Source organism: Xiphophorus hellerii, chromosome 9 (assembly GCF_003331165.1).
Source record: "Xiphophorus hellerii strain 12219 chromosome 9, Xiphophorus_hellerii-4.1, whole genome shotgun sequence".
Taxonomy (NCBI): domain Eukaryota; kingdom Metazoa; phylum Chordata; class Actinopteri; order Cyprinodontiformes; family Poeciliidae; genus Xiphophorus; species Xiphophorus hellerii.
In genome coordinates this window covers 18,559,259-18,578,962 of record NC_045680.1, presented here as the reverse complement: position 1 = coordinate 18,578,962, position 19,704 = coordinate 18,559,259, and the positions used below count along the sequence as shown (strand labels likewise).

The following is a 19,704-nucleotide window of genomic DNA, read 5'->3' as shown; positions in this document are numbered from 1 at the left end:
AATACAATTGTTCTGTGAATTCTTCAGAGGTTTGGTAGAAAACTTTAGTGAACACTGTTCAGTCTGCTATTTGAAAATGTACCCAACATTTTACCCAACAGCTAACTTTGCCCGTGATGTATGTAATGTGCCAGCTATGAAATTGCCTGCAGTGTAAACATACATCTGAACATGGCTGTTAATGTTAATTGAACATTTGGAAGCATCTGTATGGTTTGGGCTTAACCTGCTCAAGATCAGAATAATTAGCAAGGTAATTGGCTCCCCTGTTTATCTTAAACAACACTTTGTCAACCGTGGATCAGACATCAGATTGTTAGGATACAGAGAACTGGTCAGTATTGATAAGATAGTAGATTAAAGGATAATACTAAGAAAACCAGTTAAGAGACAGAAAAACAGAGATTACTGCAAAAATTCACATTCTAGGAGAGAAGCAAATGTAAACACACAGTAAGAGCTTAGAACAAATGGTTTATAAAAACATAATCTTCTGTTGAAGTGTTATGCCAGAAGTATATGAACCCTAATAAGCTGTAGTTACCTGGTAATAACTCTAGAAAATGACCACCAAAAATCTAAACATGTGTGCAATGCACTTCTTTACTTCCAACCTAACCAATTACGTCCTTTCCACCCACTTGTTAGCATTGCAGATGCGTTCACATACACCACAAAAATATTCATTATGACAAACAGACAGGGAGCCTCATCAGCTATTCCAGACATACAACAAACAAAACACTTTGATTTCCACAACAGACTCTTTGCACCATGTCCTGCTGCCGTACGTGTTACCCAAGAGCCAGGAGTGAATATTTCCTGTTGTCAGAACAAACCTCCAGCAGAGAGTCTCCTGCTGGGAAGCCAGTGTGTGAACCGCAACTGCAGAGCATGTCTGGATTTAATTCCTGGCCCATTTACCAGGAAATCTCTGGTGTTTTTTCCTGCGATAATGTAGCGTATAATTGGTGTTGTGACACATATTTAAAGAAAAACAAAAAGTGTGAGTTGTGTTTGACATCACCAAGTTGAATCAATTGACAAAAATTGAGAGATTATTGATTACTTATTTCAACAGCCTTGAAACTTTGGCCCTCTTACGAGTTCAAATGGGTTCTCAGTCTATCCATGTGGATTAGGAAAACTTCATCTTGTTATTATTTCTCTCTTCTTGTTATTCTTCATGTTGCAGGTGTCATTGACATGTGTAAGTGTCAGTAAGTCAGTCAGACATACTGGTTAAAGGTCTGACTGATGAATCATCTCAAGGTTTTCATACCTTCCTCCATTGTCATGTAATTTTTGTTTTTGTTTTTTGGCTAACATTCAACACCACTTTGCCTCAGATGCCATTCAAACAAATGGTTCTTCTATTCTACTGACTATTCTCTGTCAGGCTCAGGCACTGATGGACACAGGGACTGAACAGAAAATTACAACCAGGTATTTATTGGGAGGTCGACAAACTCTTAGTCAGACAGGCCAGGGTCAGAACCAGGGAATCAATTCAGGATCAGGCGGCCCCTGATCTTCGGGCCGGGCAAACAGGGGATCCGAGCCCGCGGGTCCAGAGCCCAGGTCGAAACGGGTATCCGGTCAGACAGGCCGGGGGTGGGGGGGTCGAAGCCAGGAGGTCCTTTTCCAACAGAGAGGGTCAGGGATCAGGGACAGGAGAGGGATCGCGCTGAGGGTTTCACAACAATCTGACGCCGTGCAGGGAGAGTTCCGTCCTTATATGGCAGCAGCTGGAGATCAGGAGGATGACGATCAGGTGCGAGTGGTCACTGCACAACAGCAGCTGTGACAATTCTCACAGTAAAAAATACTTCAGTTTAAACCACAGTGATGAGAAGTGATAAGCAATTATTGTGCTTGCTGACTCGTTCTCTCTCTCTCGGCTCTCCCTCTTTTGCTTTACTCTTCCCTGCTTGGTCTTTAATCAGGGTGAATGTCTCTCCGGCAATTGCTTTTCTAATCAGGACCCTGAACCACCTCTTTGATTAGTGATGGTTCAGGGTAGCCGAGAGGGATCCCGCTGAGATCGGATAGTCACGAGTGAACGTTGGGGTCACCCCAATGCCAATCAAAGCGATCCCTAATCTTCTTTTTTTTTAATCTACAAATTGACTTTTTTGTTGTCATGCTGCAGCTCTGAAATACACTGGGATTTTTTTGAGGACAGAGAAACTTTCATATTTACCAAATTTTTATTTATGCTATATAGAGAGAAGAAGGGAGATGAAACCACTAAGCATCTCTATTACAATTTTTTTTTTAAACTTTTTTTTTTTGTTTTCCAGGAGTCTGAAACATTTTAAAGTTAAACTTATTCTACCATCTCTTTAATTGGCCAAGAGAAGAGGATCCGATCCACTAACAGTTCTCACATTCGGGCATGCAAATTAATCTTAACTCACATTTATATTTCACATAAAAAAGAGTCAAGGATCAAAAGCGTTTCTTAATGAAGCTCTGTGAAGAATGCTTGATTGCACATTGGGCTGAGGGAGCTCATTGCATGCATAAGTAGCACTAAAATAGACAGTAGTTTAACTCAACACTATAGAAGAAATACAAAGATTTCAGAGGAAGGTCTATTGTCAAAGTTGAGAAGCCTCATTTATGTGGGGTAATTTATGGCCAACTTTGTCTTTGTTCTGCCCTACACCTAAACTTTAGGTGGTGTCGTCTATATCCATGGAGCGTCTTCGAGCCCTGCAGCTGTTCACTGAGAAATGTTCCCACCTCAGACGGGCCATTGTTACGCCTGCATAGCCGCGTGTGTTTTATGTTCCTTCTCAAAATGCTTGGATGATTATCAGTATTATACAGGCTCAATCCAGCTATGAAATAAAACTTAGTCAGTTCTGACACACAACTGCTTAACTGCACCTTCATCAATGCTATAATGTTGTAAGGTGAACAAATATTATGTTGTAGCAAAAATAGGCATGATGTCAGGAGGTAAAAACTATAGTTCTAAGAATACAATTTTCAAAATTGTACAACATATCACATTAATAGAGGATATTATTTATGTTGTCATTTTTTTCATTGTAAGGTGATATACGTTTATTTTAATAGTAAGACATTTATAACGTTCAAATGTGAAAAGTCATTGTGACATCATAATAGTATATTGTTACATTAAGCTAATTTTTCACATTGCCTGTGTTTTCAGTGGATCTGTATCAATAGCAACTGAAAACCATCATCAGAAATGTGCAGACAGTTTGTGAACCATTTATTCTACTAATCTTAGGGGACAGAAGTTGTAATTGCACATAATCTTGGTGAGCTATAGACTAGACTAGAAACATAAAATCTGTCTGCACTTTAAGACAAAATGAACATATTTACAGGTGATAATAGGCAGGCAAGTTGACTTAAAAAAAAATCAAAGATGCTATTTTTCTCACTGTCTAATGAAAATTAAACACACTACATATTTTTCAAACTCTGTTAGTTGAAATCTCTCATACATGTTTTTCATTGGCAAATGCCAGAAAAAGCAGAGATTTATTTGTAGCTTCTGAAAAATCAAAAGTTTACGAACCATTCCCTAGTATTTGGCAGAGTCGACTAACTTGGTTCAAATGGTTTAGCATGGTTTACTGGAGGTTTAATACAAAAGAATTTAAAAACTTTTAAAAAGAAGAAACTAGGGAAAAAGCAACAGCATCATCTATCAGAGAATGACAGGAACTGAGGCACGTTAAACACTAGAGGGTATGATTACCCCAGTGGACACAGATGAGTTTATTTAGCAGAATGAATGTCAGCTGTGAGTGGAACATGCATAGATAACCAAGGTCAAACTGAGGAATTAGGAGAAAATCATTGAGAGTTCACAGGGAACTACAGAAGTGAAGACACACAGGGGAATAGAATACAAAGCAGTAACAAGGCATGACCTAAATAAATAGTTAATCCACAGCTAGCAAAGAACTGCAGAAAAAGGAGAAACGTCAAACATTTTTTAAATACACGAAGGTCAAAAAAGAACCAGGAACTAAGATTTCCAAAGAACATCCATAACTAAATAGTGCGACATAGAAAAGAAAACAAACACAAGTACAGAACAAAAGCAGGGGGCGTCTTGAAACTGAAAACTAAAAAGGAAAGCAAAGGGTGACCAACACCAAAATAAAGCTAGACACAAAACCAAAGTTCTACAGATTACAACATTGGCTACAAGCTTCTCACAATAGTTGGAATTTGGCCCACTGATCCAAACAGAACTGGTGTAACTAGGTCATGTTTACAGGCCTTCTTGATCACAGCAGTACTTTTTTGTGAAGTACAGTACACCAATGAATCCTGTAGCAAAAAATTCACAAACCATGATGATGTACGTCTCAGATGAGATGGTGCTCTAAGATTTCCTGCTTTTAAATTCAAATGTAACAAGGGTCATTATGGCTGAACACTTGGATTTTTATTTCATCACACCTCCAGGGAAAAATAAAAAAAACACTTTTCCCATCAGTGCAGGTGCAAAGTGTTATCTGTTTTTTTTTTGTTTTGTTTTGTTTTTTGGGCAATGACTTCTTCCTCACTGAGTGGCTTTTCAATTCACATGGGACTTGTTTCACTGTGGATAATTTCACTCTCTTGCAAAGAAAAAGAACATCACAAAATTCTATTTTTAATAAACCATTTCTGTTTCCAATTACTTTTTCTGCAATATATTAAAGACGCTCATTTCCACCTCTGCTGCCCAGCTCAGGATATTGTCATCGACATTTTCCGTAGGTAGATTGTCTTAAAATGAAGGTTTCCATGTTCACCGTGAAGCTGGAGGAGATAATGTCACTAATCAAGTAGATACTTTATAAAAGTTCACTCCTAATGCAATCTCCTTATAAACAATGACTGCTAAGCAGCTTTAAGGTTGAAGAAATGAGGCGATAAGAATGCATATCCACCCCATCCGAGGGAATTTATCCATTGCGTAACCTAATATATGTACATTTTAAGTATTCCGAAACTCTTTAGAAATAAGGAAATGAGACAGACCTTTTGACCATTGATCATGTATTGTTTGATCAGCTTGATCAGTTGGATGGAAAACTGCAAGAATTTAATTAAACCTTCATCTTAATGATAAAATCAATGGGGGGAATAAGAACAAAGGTGGATGCTTTTTAATGAAAAGGAATGTGAGAAATTTAGATGAAAAAGTGCCACTAGAAAACTTTTTAAGATCCTACACTTTTATTGGATCCCCGTGATTAGAGATAAAATCCCAGCACATAAACCGCTGTTATAAATCTTACTTAAATGTGTCTGACAGTGGAAGTCAAATTGCTGCAGACAAACAACTTCTTTGTAATACTTTGGTGCAATTAAGATAACTGAATGAACACTTGGCTATGCTCTGAATGACTTTCTGCTTTACCTTGACTGACTGAAAGCAGAACTTCAAATAAGGACAAAACTATCATGAGCCAACTGATTTATAATACAACAGTGATTATACGAGAAATATCATAAGTGACAGCATACATACCTATCCCTGACAAACTGTTGCTACAGACACTCCTTGTTAAATTTGACAGAATTAACCTTGACATAACATTTTCCTTGAGATTAAAATAGAAGCTCTTAAAACGTGAAATGTTTTAAAAGCTTGTGTTAACCTGGATAGTCATTTGAATGAGCCACAAAGGCACAGATGTTGCGGCAATGTCTGAATGTCACTACAATTACCGCTGCCTGTGATCACCATGTCAAAACTGCTTTCAGGGCAAGAGCACTGTCACCCTTCAGCAGAGCAAACAACTCACCATGAGGAGGAAACATTTAGAATCAGCTCTGGAGCCAGTCAGCTCAGCAACATGATCCCTGAATTTAGGTGCCTTGCAGAGTCATGGCCACAAGCTGTAGACTGGGTTTTTTGCTGTAGTGTTGTTTTTCTATCATTTTGTCAGGTGTTACTATGGCATGCTGAAGTTCACTAACAAACATTTCACTGCTATGAAAGGTTTGTGTGCATCAAGATTATACAGAATATAAAGACTCAACCTTTTTTGGTAATTTGCATTGGCATAATGGATATCACCTTCTGGAGTGAATCCCTACTGATGGTGACCCATTTTTGCTTTGTTAGTGTTTGGAGGTTGTCAAAATGTTTTGTCCTCTTTTTGTTTGGTCACTTAGTAATAAAAACTAAACCCTAACACCTAAGAGCCCTAACAAGTTGTTAATAAAAATATTACTTGAACCTCAGTGTAGGAGGTGCTAGTAATTAATAAATTGTCTAGTAATATCAGTTCGGGGAAGCTTTTTATAATTATTCATTTAAAATAAACTGAATAGAGGAAATGTTTACACTTAGCTCAAAATATTGGTAAGAGGCTGACGTGATTGTCTTGCAAAATAAGATTATTGTAAAACAAGTTGTTTTAAATGCAGAATTTAAAAACTGATCAACACCGGAACGTATGAAATGGACCCAAAAGGAGATTCTGCTTAGAACCTGATATAACCGTCCACCAGCTCTGGCCAGGAGGTAACCATGGATACCAAAAGTATGATTTAAAGCACTACTTTGTAAACCAACAACTCTAAATTTACTATTTCAATCTGTATGACAGTGATATTAAGACTAACATTTACATGATAGCGGAGTTAATATTGTGAAGGAACTAGAACACAGAAAAAAAAATTCTTTTAAGAAATGTTCTAAAAATCATTTGATTTACTTCTCTGATAATTTTGTATGAAATAGTATCAAGAAACAATTAGACAGTCCAATTAAATTCTCTGTGTTTTTTATTGGGTCAGAACACAGCATCTGCTTTCTGTATATTTATTTGCTATTACCAATCCAGAAATATCTGACCTATAAACAGATCGAAGGTTCTTTTGTGGATTTTAGTGACAGTTTTTGGTATGCTTTGAGTTTAATCATAGTGGAAAGAAAGTGAAATTACAAGCTAACAAACTCAACTGATTCACACGAGTAGGTCTGAAATCACTGTAAGATGATTTAATCCTCTGAATTTTGATGGAAATAGCTTGGAGATAGCTCTTTTTCTGATTCAACATGACTGTGCTCCAACTTCTGGAAAATTTGTGTACAATTTCCTACAAGAAAAATACTAAACCCTGTGGAAAAACCTTCCTAGAACAGTTGAAACCTGGTACAGCTGTAAAGACTGGCAAACAGCAATTTAAATCCTGTTGAAACAAATCGGAACATCACTCAAGTTCATATGTGTGAAAGCAGACAAGTGGCTACTTTAGGCAATGTAGGTTATAGCCTCTTTATTCCCTTTTAAGAAAGGATGTGCAGTAAGGAGGTCTCGTATATCAGATCTTGATTCTTGTGTAATTTAAAAGAGTAAGCATTATCTTAGTTCATTATACTTAGATGAAGCCTAGGCATGAATGCAGCGAGTGTTGCTGGAGGCGAGTGTCAAAAGGGAAACACACTTAAAACAGCAACACAGATGAAGGCTTTATTAATTGTGCCACTCCAGAACCTGATGCTCTGGAGTGCTGGAACTGAACCTTAATAAAAATAAAGCATGTGTCACAGAATTTCTTCCAGCCTTTACAGATACGTAGAGTATTTATACAAATACAGGCCTCAGCAAGGCATGTAACACCATCTGAAGAACATTTAAAGATAGAACTGTTATGGAGTCACATTAAACGGAGCTGTCGCCTTCGCTGAATTAAACAGGGCGAAGCAATTTGAGAAGCAAATCCAATTAAAGACACCTTAAAGGGTTTCGAACACACACACACACACACACAACTTTGCAGAGGCAGAATTTGTAAATATGTGCATTTTGAATTGTTATTTAAGCGGGGGTGCCTTGCAGTTGTGGCTGGAGATGTTTGACAGCGAAATTGTGTACTTAAAGTACAGCCCACGTCAAATATTTGCCTAGCAGATGACAATCTGAAATTATTCCTATTTCCGCGGTGGAATACTAATCATTCCCAAGGTGATCCCGACTGCCCAAAGCCAGTTTGGCTGCTCTGAGTATTCAGCTGCTCCTTTTGCTGGACATTGAACAATTTCTTTTTTTACATTAAAATTTTCTCAGCGTTCTCTTACACATAAGCAGTTTACTTTCTGCTTTAAACTATTCCGTCATTCCGGGGTTGCAGCAATTGTGAGACCTATCAGCGTATAACACTTAAGGTGTAGAAGGGCTGATATTGAGCTCTATCCGATTTTTCTGCATTCTGCAAACTGATGCAGATGGGCTCGGGTTTAACCTGCGTTTTGAATATTTATGCTCCGAGCAGGACCTGACCAAAAGCCCATCTGTTTGCAGCCTCTCGGCTGCAGGTTCATTCTGGACAGCCAAAGCACTTCATTGTCATTTCAGCTGTTAGAACCCGCAGACATGTCAGCGCACACCAACTTATTCAAAGTCTTTGTTTCAAATAATTAGGTGCTTCCTCACAAACTTTTGTGTGTAGCTTATGTTAATTGCATGTGCCAGAGCAACAAAAATAAAACACCAACATTTTCAAGCAACCTCTGTGAGGCGAAGCTGATGCTGTAAACAACTTTGCCTTTTTCCAAAAGAGCTCATGATCAGTCAGATAGAGCGGGGAGTAACTGTAAAGAGCAATTTTCTAGCATTGTGAATTGTATTTAGGCCTGGAATTTGACTTCTAACTCGTGGATATGCTTTAATCAAAAACATTTCCTTGTAGCTCTGGCTGTATGTTTACCTAAGCCTCACTTTTGTATTTTTATTTTTTCAGGATTGCCATATATTTCGCTCCATCCATCTTCCCATCAACTCTCATCATCTTCCCTTGTCCTGATAAGAAAAAGTGGCATATACCATGATGCTTTTCAGTTCAGTGTTTGTTGTTCTAACACTTAACAACAGTGTTACTTGTGAGGTTTTTCATAAATATCTGAAGTACTTTGTGTATTAGTATTGTCTGTCATGTTCTGTGTTTTTCTGTGTGTTTATTTTGAGTTTCCTGTGTCTCTGAGTCTCCGTGTTGTCCTGTCTCCCTTTGATTACTCCCAGGTGTTTCTCGTTCCCTGATTACCTCCTGTGTATTTAGTGTCACCTGTGTGTCTGTGTCTTTGTCGGGTCCTCGTCTCATTTGGCGTCTAGTCTCTGTCCTGTCTCCTATGTTCATGACCCGTCTCCTATGTTCTCTGCTCTTTAAAAAAATGTTGTTCTTTTACTTCTGCGGCTAATTGGAAACACTGGCTTTTAATTAGTGGTATTAGAATAAATGGACCTTGAAGCAAATATGCACCACACTTGTAAGATGCTTATTTGGACAGCCTGTGAAACTTGCATTTTGTTTTACTTCCTCATCACAATTAAGATCAGTTTTGAGTTGTCCAGATAATGTCCTCAAAAAACAGATTTCAGCTTATGAAACATGACTAAATGTCAAAAATTTTAAGGGCTATAAGTACTTTTGCAAGTCACTATAGCTGGGACAGAAAAACTTTAAATTTAGGTACTGATTTGAAAGTCAGGTATAATTTTCCATATGGACAAAGTGATCACCAAGCTCTTCCTTACTTGTGTTACAGTGTGTATTGCTTCACAAATTTAAAAAGGCTTAGTATGAAACTTGCAAAACATAATTTGCTATCTCCACCCAGTGTGTGCAGATGTATCCATCACAGATTAGAAAGTTTTAAATTTTAAACCAGGCCTACTGTCACTGCTGCCTGAGCATTTAGCAGTTTAGCGGTTGTTAAGATGACAGCAAGTGGGTTGCACTGGATTAAAAGTGGGCAGATTAATTTTTTTTCCCCTCTCCCTCTTCCATCCTTTCGATTTGTTCAGCGTTTTTCAGTGAAGGATTACTTTAACAGGGCAGTAGATGTAGTTGTTGAAATGCCTTACAAACTTATTACCCTTCAAACCTTTTTCATATTTTTATGTTGTTGACATTTTTTGATGTAGCCACAGAGTAGTCCATTACAAAGAAATAAAAGATATACGTACTTGTGAGGTTTTTCAGAAATATCTGAAGTGTTTTGTGTATTAGTATTGTCCTCTTTGTACTGATATCCCTCGATAAATTGCAGTGCAAGCAAATTACAGTCAGAATTATATATATATCTATATAGATATATATATATTATAGCTGAGCAATATCAGTACAAAGAGGACAATGTCATGAAACGGTGGTGGAAGATGGTGAGGGAAACGCAGTAGACCCAGGATAAGACGAGTAAGACGGTTTTAATAATGAATATCAAGAATTACACAGTCCAATAATGTCCAGAATACCGGGCAGCACGGCCGAGCGGAAGCCAGGGCTCGAGGCCGGTAGCAACCGGTTACACAAAGGATAAGACGACGGACTGGGCACACAGATGACAGAGACTAGACGCCAAATGAGACGAGGACCCGACAAAGACACAGACACACAGGTGACACTAAATACACAGGAGGTAATCAGGGAACGAGAAACACCTGGGAGTAATCAAAGGGAGACAGGACAACACGGAGACTCAGAGACACAGGAAACTCAAAATAAACACACAGAAAAACACGGAACATGACAGACAATACTAATACACAAAGTACTTCAGATATTTATGAAAAACCTCACAAGTAAGTATATCTTTTAATCTGTTTTTGCCTAAGAAAATTAACTGTTTTTGCGAGTTCCTATTATGGTTTCAGTAAAAGCGAGTCTGCTCGGTGCTGACAGCTTCCTTAAGTTCAAACAAGGTTGAAAGCAAACCAAGGTGTACCGTCTACTTAGAGACCCCGCCCCAACTTCAACCCCCGATAGGTTTTGTGTTCTATATCCAATACAAGGATTTATTTGTTGATTGATCTCTTGCACATTCGCCTCGTAATTTCTGCTCGTTTCTTTTTCATTTTTGTCATTTAACCAGGTCAGTAATTTTTATGTTTAAATTTTTTATCTCATAGTTTTAAAGTACGAATAACGTATTTTTTGTTTCTACCAACAATCTATGTTGACATAGAGGACATTTTATTTTTCAATAATTACCCGGGGACTTAATGCGTTTGCGCAAATGCTCAGAAAGAAAAACTTGTCGCGTATTTCTTTTCTTTTCTTCCTTTCTTTTTAAACTTCTTCCTGTCTAAAACATTGTAGATCTAGCGAAGAATATTCATTAGTGTCCAACTCTCCTTTTCTGTGAGACTTGGATGTAGCAGAAATCGGAGGATGGATTTCTTCCAATCGTCTCGCTCCGAGTTGGGGACTGTGCGCGTTCATGTGGCAGCTATAAACGGCCGCGGCGAGCTGCGAGTAGTCAGACAGAGATGAGAGGGGGAGAGTCGTGGTAGTGGATTGCATCTGTGGCTGGTCCAGCGTGGACACCTCCTAATGCAACAGGGATGCTTCAAATGCCTCGAATGCAAACTTTCTTGTCTGCGTTTGCAGCTTCCTGATTTTGTGGACATATGAGAGGAAAAGTGCAGCCATGCCGCTGAACGAGACTGAAGTCCAAACACTGGCCCCAGAGCCATGTGAGCAGCAGATGCTCCAGGAGGATCACCCTGGAGGTGGGAGCGGGGGTTCAGCCACCAGCAATCTGTCGCTGCACTGCTGGCTGCAGCTCCTTACCAGGGAATCCATCATGGAATTACAAGGAGACAGCTCCAGCTTGGTGGTGCGTGTGATGATAGCGTGTGTGTACTCCATAGTCTGCGCTCTGGGTTTGGTGGGGAACTCGCTGGCTCTGTATCTGCTCCACTCCCGCCACAGGCAGAAGCAGTCATCCATAAACTGCTTTGTTATGGGGCTGGCCATCACAGACCTACAGTTTGTTCTGACTTTACCCTTCTGGGCGGTGGACACGGCTCTGGACTTCCGCTGGCCTTTTGGCCGGGTCATGTGCAAAATCATCAGCTCTGTCACCACCATGAACATGTATGCCAGCGTGTTTTTTCTAACTGCGATGAGCGTGGCGAGGTATTACACCATCTCCTCGGCTCTGAAGATGCACAGTCGGAAGGCGGCCGCGTCCAGGGCAAAGTGGACCAGTCTCGGCATCTGGGCCGTCTCTCTACTGGCTACTTTGCCGCATGCCATCTACTCCACCAGTGCTGAGGTGTCAGATGAGGAGCTGTGCCTGGTCCGCTTTCCGGACTCTGGCAGCTGGGATCCACAGCTTCTTTTGGGTCTGTACCAACTGCAAAAGGTCCTGCTGGGGTTCCTTATTCCTCTGATCATAATTACTGTCTGCTATCTGCTCCTGCTGCGAGTCATCCTCAGCCGTCGCATCACCGGAGCAGCTGATCCAGAGGTCAAACAAGGCCGTCTGAACCGGCGCTCCAAAGTCACCAAATCGATTGTCATAGTGGTTCTGTCATTCTTTCTGTGCTGGCTGCCCAATCAGGCTCTCACGTTCTGGGGGGTACTTATAAAGTTTGACCTTGTTCCATTTAGCAAGGCATTCTATAACGTGCAGGCCTACGCGTTCCCGCTGACCGTGTGCCTGGCGCACACCAACAGCTGCCTCAACCCTGTACTCTACTGCCTGATTCGCCAGGAGTTTCGGGCAGGACTCAAGGAGCTCCTCCTCCGCGCTACGCCGTCCTTCAGGAGCTTGACTCACCTGCTGCGTCGCAAGACCAAAGTGGCTGAGGCTCCAACCGTTCTGGTTCTGGTTCCAATGGATGTCTGAGCACGACAACCTGTTTTGGATGTGAGGAAGCAAGAACAGCTAACTCAGAGAGTGTACTTCCCGTATTGATCTAGAGCAGCTTGCTGAGGGATGGAAAGTTTTTCCAGCCTTTTCCAAAACATAACAAAAAAAAAGAAAATCACGTTTCTCTTTGGTTGTTGGAAATAACATAATCACAGGCACTTTGGGTTGTGTACCAATTTCTCACATCCAGGACAACAGACTCAATTCTGTTGTTCTGGTAGCTCTCCCTCCCACTTTGTGCGAGAGGCAGCCCTGCTCTTTGGTCTCAAATATATATATGTATAGAGAGAGAGAGATCAGTCTGATAAAAGGATTTTCTTTCATGCCAGCCATTTTCTGTGCTGTTGTTAGTGTCACTTAGTCCAAATCCAAAAGATAAATTTAAACAAATCAGAAAAAAGGCAAATCTATGATGTGCAAAAAACTTACCTTTACTTCAAATATAAGACAAATCATTAATTCAATTAGTATATTTGTGATAAAAGTATTTTTTTTTTTTAAATTTTAAGTGTTTTTTTTCAGTTATAAATTGTACAACAGTTACTGTTTACTGCATTCTGTTGGAAAAATGATCTACACTGAATGAATAAATAAATAGTGAGAAACCTTGAAAACCTCCAAATAAAAAGGTCTTGGCAAAATAAATGTACAGTTGCTAAGATAAATGCTATCCTTAAGGACCAGAAGTCCTCGAGATTGCTACAGGATTCATGTCTCAGGACATCTAATCATACGCCGCTAATGCAATCCGAGCACATACACAGCGTCGACTGCACAGAAATGGAAAAACTGCCACTCGCTTTACCACTCCTACTTGCTTCCACTAACGGCAACACTTAACACGCTTTCTCACATCAGCAGAATTGTCAGATTGCACATGAATAATTTAGATTTTGCATAAAACTTGCATCATTTTTTTAAAACCAGGTCATTCATTGATATAAATGTTTCAAATGCATCACCCGTGTTTGTTTTTCTGTATAATTATGCACTTATCAAGGCACAAAATTTGAAAATGTAAGGGGAGCTAAAGCATATCATGAACTGTTCTGGTTTCTTTTGCAGACAAAAGTTCGTTCTTTAAGTAATAAAAAAAAGTGGGACCGACTGACACGCTACAAATAAAATGAAGGCTGCACTGGCAGGAGGGCATCACATCAAAAATAAAAAAACTGCTTATGTCTTGTGTAAGCTTTTAATAATGAGACTTGATTCTCGCACCACAGCTCTTCAGTCGATAACAGCATCTAAAGTAATCCAGGAACAAAGAAGTGCAGTTTGAATGTTTGTCAAACAGAGGAAAGCTTTTCTCTTTCCCTTCCGATGAGCTGAGATGAGAGAATATGGCACATTCTCGTCTGTAGGTCTCATGTAACTTGTAGCGTAATAATGCATACTCAAAATGATTTAGCGCTGACGCTGAATATGATGTACTGTAGTGATTTTTAAGTGCTTTCACATGCTCTTAGCGCAGGTAGCTTCTCATCTGTCTCACGCAAACGGCAATGAGCTAAGATGACTCATCCACTGCTGGGAAGTATGGCTTCAAATTTAATGCTACTTTAACACAGTGCTCATTAATGCTGTTTGTTTTAGTTGTGGCTTTGTGCGTTTTTAATTTGATTCCTATTAAACTGTAAAAATCGATTAACTCCTCCTTGTGTTTTTGGTTTTGTGTTGTCAGACCTTCACAGCCAGCGGATAAATAATGTGTTACGTGACTTGATTCGTGAAGCAATATTGGCATAACAATAATAATAAAAAGCCTCAAATTTGAAATGTTCCATGAAAGCTGAAGAGTCTGTTTGCCACCTTGTTGGTGTAAAATATTCAATATAAATTACATTGATGGTTCTACTTTCTTATTTAAGTTTTAAAAGGCAGTGCTGACCACTCCTCTGAACCCAACATCTTGTTTCACCTGAAATATGACTGAAAGCTTCGGGTTCGTCCTTTGAATCTGGGTACCACAACCAGCAGCTGATTTGTTTCATTTCACTGAAGGGATAAAGCTACCTATGAATCACCACTATCACAATAAAAAATTAAGCTGTGCTGTCTAGTGATATAAGCTAACAGAATGAAGTAAAAAAAAAGGAACGGTCCAATCATGGAAAATCAATATCTCTCATGTGTGACCATAAGTCAATCTTTACAAAAAACAAAAATTCATCATGTACAACAGAATGTGGTGACTAAATGTAGTAAATTTAGCTGGAATAGGTCCAGAATATGTTTTGCTCTGTAAGAGCAAATGGTTACCAGTGCTATTTTCTGTGCAATCATGAGCCTTGAATAAACCACTTCAGACTGAAAGATTTGAGCACGTCGCCACTTTGCTGAATTTTAAAAGGTTCTTTTGTGTCAACTTTTATCATAAAGGAGGATTTGGATTTATGGCCATTTGCTAAAACCGATAGTATTTATAAGTGATGGTTTTAAGGCAGGAACAAATATTGCTAAAGGCTGATTGAGAACTCAAAATAAGGAAGAAATGTCAAACACTGGTTGAAATGAGATTCAGATTACAAGATTATTTGGATAGAAGTTTTTCTTGTTTAAGAAACCTTGACAGATCAAAAGATCATTTTTTTAAAATTATTTATTTGTGAGCTCATGAAATCTCCACTGCTGGTGGACAGAGTGGCTCAGCAGAGCTGCGGATCGTTTCAGCAAGGCAGTGCTGAAAAGAGCCCTCGTTTTCCTCGTTCTCTTTTGTCAATGATTTATAATAAGCAGTTCCAGCTTCACAAGGAGATTTCTCAAAAGCGCAGCGCCATCTTCTTTCCAACATGCTTGAAGTCTTAATGGAAGGAACTCTGAGAGAAATCTTGGATAAATTCTTCTTATCATAATTTCAGGAGTTTTTTTCCATGCCTACACTTTGGCGATGGAGTACTGCTAAAAACAATATTTAATTTCCGTGCACTAAAACTGTTGTCCCCCTGCTAATGCCTATATATCCGAAAACATGTTATGTGGCTTGAAATGCAAGGAAATAAATCACATTATTAAAATATAACCACAGTCAAATCCTTCTTATGTTTGGCAAATATGTTTTAGCTCCGTCCCACCAGTATTTCCGAGAGTAAAGCAAAGTCTAAGATAATTATGAAGGAGGCAGCAATCAAACTATCATTAACATCTACACCAATTAACATTTAAGCAAACTATTATAAAGTACATTAGCAGTAGGGTAAATAAATCTGAAGATTCTCACAAAATTGAAGAACAAAAGGAAGTGACTTGTCTCCTTTGTTTTGCTGTTTGATTATTAGTGAGACAGAGTCACAGGAAGGCCGAAGGAGGTGAACTTTGGGTCTTGAATTGATTTTCCGCAACTTATTAAAAGTAACTGCCACGCCCTCTCCTTCACCTGTGGGTCAAGGAGCATGGGATTTTAAACAGCACTTGAGATCTGATTCATTATGGCTGAGATATTTGTGCTCAAACAGCCAAGTTTTTGCATTGGTTAATAGTCAATCTGATGAACATCAGTTGCATGAACAAATAACAGAAATTTAAATGAGATTTTCAATAAACCACATGTAATATCTTAATATTTAGATTAATCATCTATTTTTAAAAAGGTTACGTCTTCCTCTTCCTATATTCTGTTGCGTCATTAACAGGTGATAGCAATGTGTTTGCCTGACACCATTTCTCATTCTCCTCACTGTGCAAATCTTCCCAATATGTAGAGAGCTGCAGTTTAACCATCTACATGTGAATGAGGGGTACTTCTTCAATCAGCGTGTTTAAACTCTGAAGTCAGCTTTGCAAATCACAGAACACAGTTCAGGATCTGCTTCATTTCCACAGCCAAGAGATCCACACTCAGTCCCAAACATGCAAAGCTCATAAAACAAAGCAAATGAACAAGTGCAACACAGAAACCTGCTCCGCATTCTACATAAAATCCAGCTTGGTTTCTTATTCCTGTCTTGAGCCACAGCACAGCATTTATATCCAGAGAACGATCAAAGACGTACAAACAGCATTACCGTACACTCTCCTCTAAGCATGCAGCTCAATTGTGAAACACAATGATCCTTATTGGGATTTTTAATCGATTATGATTCTTGCAGGTATGGATGGACTGAGTAGATCATAAAGTAATTTGTGGTTATAATGAAACACCTTTGAAAAGTTAGGGCTATTCCCGAGAGAGCTTTCCATATAGAGCGTGTTTCTGCCAATTATCATGAAGCAATTCAAAAACAACAACAACAAAAAAAAGTCTTTTGAGAGTTTACAGGAAAAAAGTAGAGATATCCTTAGCGAAGGACTCAAAGATGACCTGTCTCAAAGGACAGCCTAGAAAGCGAAGCCATGAGGCACAGAGCTGATAATATATACAGGAAAGTCATGTTGATGCTTCATATTTTTGTGAAAGTGCACCAGGGCAGGGTTTCTGTCACTTTCTTGCATTCACATCTGACTTTCAAAGCATCCATTTAAGTCTTCTCAACCCCCCCGGTCCCACATGTACATGGAGCGCAGCACTGACATACAACCAAGTTAATGGATTTTTAACTGACAGCTAACAGACTAATCAACATGCACTTACTGTAACCACCATTCACGTCAGGCTGTTTGATCAATACTCATCTAAATTCCCACTGCGACAGGAAGTAGTAGTGGAGGGTTGCACAACACCCTTGGTGATGACCTTTCTCGGAGGACTAATGATAGCCTAACAGTTGCAGCTCAAGAATATCTAATTGGCTCTCATTAGTGATACACAAGCTCGAAGTCAGGAGAGCTGACTTTTTCAACGAGGACGAGATATTTTAGCAGAGTCTGAAAAGTAAAGGATGCATTAACCTCACTCAGGCTCACATCTTATATAGGCATGGTAAACAGACAGGGGAACTCACAATAAGATCTTAATATTTTGCCATTTTTATGATTCAATGCTATTAGTCAAACTGAATCAATGTAATTAAGAAAATCACCAATGAAATTAAATCTACCTATAGAAGTTTGCCTCTGAATCTAACAGCAGTGATAAACGTAATGATTTTTGAGTCAAGACTCATAATGACTATCAATTATTACAATAAATAGATGAAATATCAAGTTGTTTTCTGCAGTACCTTAAAAACTATTTACACTTATTAGACTTTTCTATATTTGTCTTGCTATCAAAACAAGCTAATAGATTTTATTGAGATTTTTTTGATGAATAAACACATTATAGAGCATAAGTGGAGAGTTCATATAGAGGACACATAGCTTGCAAATAATGACCTTAATTTGTACCAGGTTCCCTGAACTCTGATCCCCATAAATCCAGTGCAACCCTCTGCCTTCAGAGGTCATGAAGTTATATCTTTACAACACGATATAAAGCTAAAAAATTAAAAATAAAGGTTGAATTTACATAATACCCTCTTTTAGCACATCGTGCCCATGGTGAAACCTGCTAGTGGCAGAATCGTGCAATTGAAATTTTTTTCATCAGCAGCGTTCAGAGAAGTTAAACTAAACACAGTTGAAGCCTGGAATGCAAGAAGAGACATTTACCACAAGTTTTCCAGTTTTGCTATGAATTGTGGTTCTAAAGTAGCTATAAAGCAGTATATGCAAAATAAAATCATGTCATATTTTTCTTCCTCTTCACAATATGTTTCATTTAATATGTGTCAGTTGCATAAACAAAGTCAACCTCACAGTCACTCCACAACAATAAAATGTGCATCTTTAATTTTAATTCACTCTTATAAAACATACGATTTTACAAGGTTTCAGTGTGTGGTGTGACCTAAGTAAAAGAAAAAAGAAACACAATGTACAAAGGATTGTTCAGTTTAAAACCGTGTTAAACCTGATAAAATTTAGAGTAAACACATACTCTATACTCAAAACCAGCTATGCTTCTCAGACAAAAATAAGTATCTTCTCATATCTCTTTGCTAGGCTGTTTCTTCGGTTGTTTGAGTCATTCAAGCGTCCCGGCAGCTTCACACTCTGTGGGATACCCAAAATAATGCCATCACACTGAGATAAATCTCAAAAATCCAGTTGTCTTTTATTATTCCCAGGGGGGAAAACAAGACTATGTAAAAAAAAAAAAAAAATTAAAAAACTTCCCACTGAAAGTGAAATCCCTGCAGATCAACAAAGGAGACGATGTAGTTCAGAGAACGTCCTAAAAATAGATTAAAATTATTCTTCAGGTAAACCAGAGGGTGATATTCACCAGGAAGTCTGGGGGTTAATATAAAATGGAGGTTTGCACAGCATCTTGTTCACTGCCAAATTATATTATGCTTTCCTTTTAAAGTTCATCGATTTACCATTTCCTGACCAGTATTCCCAGTATGGCTTCCCTTAAATTAACATGCAAAGACACTTCCTGTCATCAAGGGGAATTTTAAAACACAATTTGCTCTTAAATTGGTGAACTGGTTGCCACAAATAAACCCTTTTGGTTTTCATTAAAGCCAGATCTACCTGATGTAAGGACTGCTGATCCTTTATGTTTTCCATCAGTGAAAGCTCTTGCTGTTAACTTAAATGCTATTGTAGTAACATGCAATAGCTTGACTGATTTCTATTTTCTTTCTTCTACTTGATCTGAAAACGTCAACAATTAACAGCAGTTTTTTATTTAACTGGGCAGCTCAACTTTCAAAGCTCCCAATCTAAACCCGAAATGTCAAGCTCATTGTAGAGTTGATTAGAAGCCTGAACAAGAAAAGGTCATTAGAAGCAATTTTGCAAAAACCGTGATTATCAGTACAAAGATTTCATGACAACCCATCCATTACCTGTCAAGGCATTTCACTAAAAGCCGGAGCTGTTAAGAGTTTAACGCATTTGCCCTCTAAGAGGCCAAAATGTCTCCACATTAAGAGAGTCCAGATCTACGTGTCATTGCAAGAGCCCCATGTACAATCGGCTGAAGCTTTTCACTTTACATGAATCAGATATGTTTAAAGGCTAAATTCAAATAACCTTCTTTCCTTTCACAAAAAGTCTTGGGTCACCTGCAGCAGCAGTGTCGACGAACCGAGCCGCACTGACTGCTGTCGTCTCTCTGA

At 38.8% G+C, this 19,704-nt stretch overlaps 1 protein-coding gene across 1 annotated transcript; it reads left to right on the top strand.

The window, feature by feature from the left end:
* The first annotated feature begins 11,267 nt into the window (after positions 1-11,267).
* On the top strand, positions 11,268-14,435 carry rxfp3.2b (relaxin family peptide receptor 3.2b). Its single transcript, XM_032571065.1, has one exon. It carries the CDS (start codon positions 11,426-11,428, stop codon positions 12,629-12,631), a length of 1,206 nt encoding a protein of 401 aa, XP_032426956.1. The 5' UTR covers positions 11,268-11,425; the 3' UTR covers positions 12,632-14,435.
* Positions 14,436-19,704: the final 5,269 nt, after the last annotated feature.